At 32.7% G+C, this 1,594-nt stretch overlaps 1 protein-coding gene across 1 annotated transcript in view; it reads left to right on the top strand.

Annotated features, from left to right (window-relative positions):
- Nucleotides 1–1,594, top strand: part of LOC117100770 (fibropellin-1-like) — a 31,483-nt gene that overhangs the window by 7,792 nt on the left and 22,097 nt on the right. The window contains exon 2 of the mRNA XM_033240584.1: nucleotides 186–349. Within this exon, the coding sequence (XP_033096475.1) occupies nucleotides 186–349 (164 nt within the window). The remainder of the gene's footprint in view (nucleotides 1–185; nucleotides 350–1,594) is intronic.

Here is a 1,594-nt window from a genome sequence, read left to right as displayed (position 1 = left end):
CCAATAATTATAATTGCTATTATTAATTTAATATAAATATGTCGACACTGATAATGCGCGTGTAATGTGACCAAATATTCTTGAATTATTATTCATAGCAAACTATCATATTTTCTATATTACAGTATTTTTGATATTTATGATATTTTTATGTGTGAATCTAATCGAGTTACTTTTCACTTTAGACTATAGCGGGCGGTACAGCAACGCTGAATTTCTTCCTGAAGGCGTACTCAAATCCTACGAGTAGGATGCTTGACGGTAACTGTTGTGATGCGGTCAGAAAAGAAATTGATTGCAAAAGCCAATGTGATAACATGTTTCAGTTTTGTTTAACGACAACATCAAGGTATTGATTTAATTTTCATTTATTGAAATAGATCAACATGAGTACAAACTTAGTCCATTTTCTATTTAATGACGTCATTTATTGCATTAAACAGAATATATATAAAAAAAAAGATAATATCAAAATTGTACTTTGCATCTTCTAGACTTTTGGGACAACTACAGTATTCTATCATGATGATCACTTAATAAGCCATGTTTCAATTCAGCAATTAACGAAATGTCGTTCGGAGTGGTCAGCATGTATATTGAGGATATTTAGCCATTTTATGTGGATTGGGACACTTTTACCCTGCTTCATTAAAGATAATTTACTAGTCTCCAAAGTAAATTTATAGAAGTTGGAAATGTGCAAAATAAAATTGAGGAACAAATTCTGAAGATGTAATCGCTAATTGGATAATTTGCAGCTCGCTTACACAAAGTTGATAAACCTCATGAAATCCTATATACGTTGTTGAGGACACCCACATGTAGTTCAGATAAACTATTATGTTAAGTAGAGGCAATATCCAAAGTCTTATAAAGCAGAAGCAACACAGTTGTTAAATAAAAATACATCAAGCAAAACATAACCGTAGAGACAAATGACATTAAAGCCTAATATTAACATTTGCAGTACACCTGGATGCCAAAGGTGCTGTCAACGATGCAATTTGATTAATTTAGCGTACTGCCTGGTGAATGTTTCGAGTATTGTTTATTGAAGGTCTAGAGGTGTGGTGATTTCAAACAACTAAAAAAAATCTATACTTTTTTCTTTCCAATTTATTGTTTTATTGCATATTATACAAAATCTGAAATGTGCAATTAAGTGACCATATTACTATGATATGGAAATGTTACGGGTAGGTTGGCCATGTTTAGATGTTTTGCCGATGTATCTTTTGTCATTAGGCCTATTCCTTTTTCTAAGATACTGTTTGCTACAAAAAATATAGTATATGAAGATATATATGGTTACTCTTGATTGATTATGTGAAAGCAAGCAGGGAGCATGTTTAGAAAAATGGACTACATATTGTAGATGACTGCAAAAATTATGGCTGTCACAAGAGTTATTGCCACTTGAATACAATCTGACTAATCACGAAGATAAGGTGGTCTGCGCTAAGTTATGAACGAGAGATGGAAAAACCTCAAGACTTCAATGTTCTAGGTATTTTTCTATATAACTCTTGCTAACATGAGATATGAACGGTCGCATTCGGTCGGTCACTGGCCTGATTTGTGTGTCAGTGTCAAG

This window comes from Anneissia japonica, unplaced genomic scaffold (assembly GCF_011630105.1).
Source record: "Anneissia japonica isolate Jap-2015-1 unplaced genomic scaffold, ASM1163010v1 scaffold670_len1213532_cov191, whole genome shotgun sequence".
In the NCBI taxonomy this organism is placed as follows: Eukaryota; Metazoa; Echinodermata; class Crinoidea; order Comatulida; family Comatulidae; genus Anneissia; species Anneissia japonica.
Note: the sequence above shows the minus strand (reverse complement) of the source record. Positions and strands in the feature narration are given on the sequence as shown.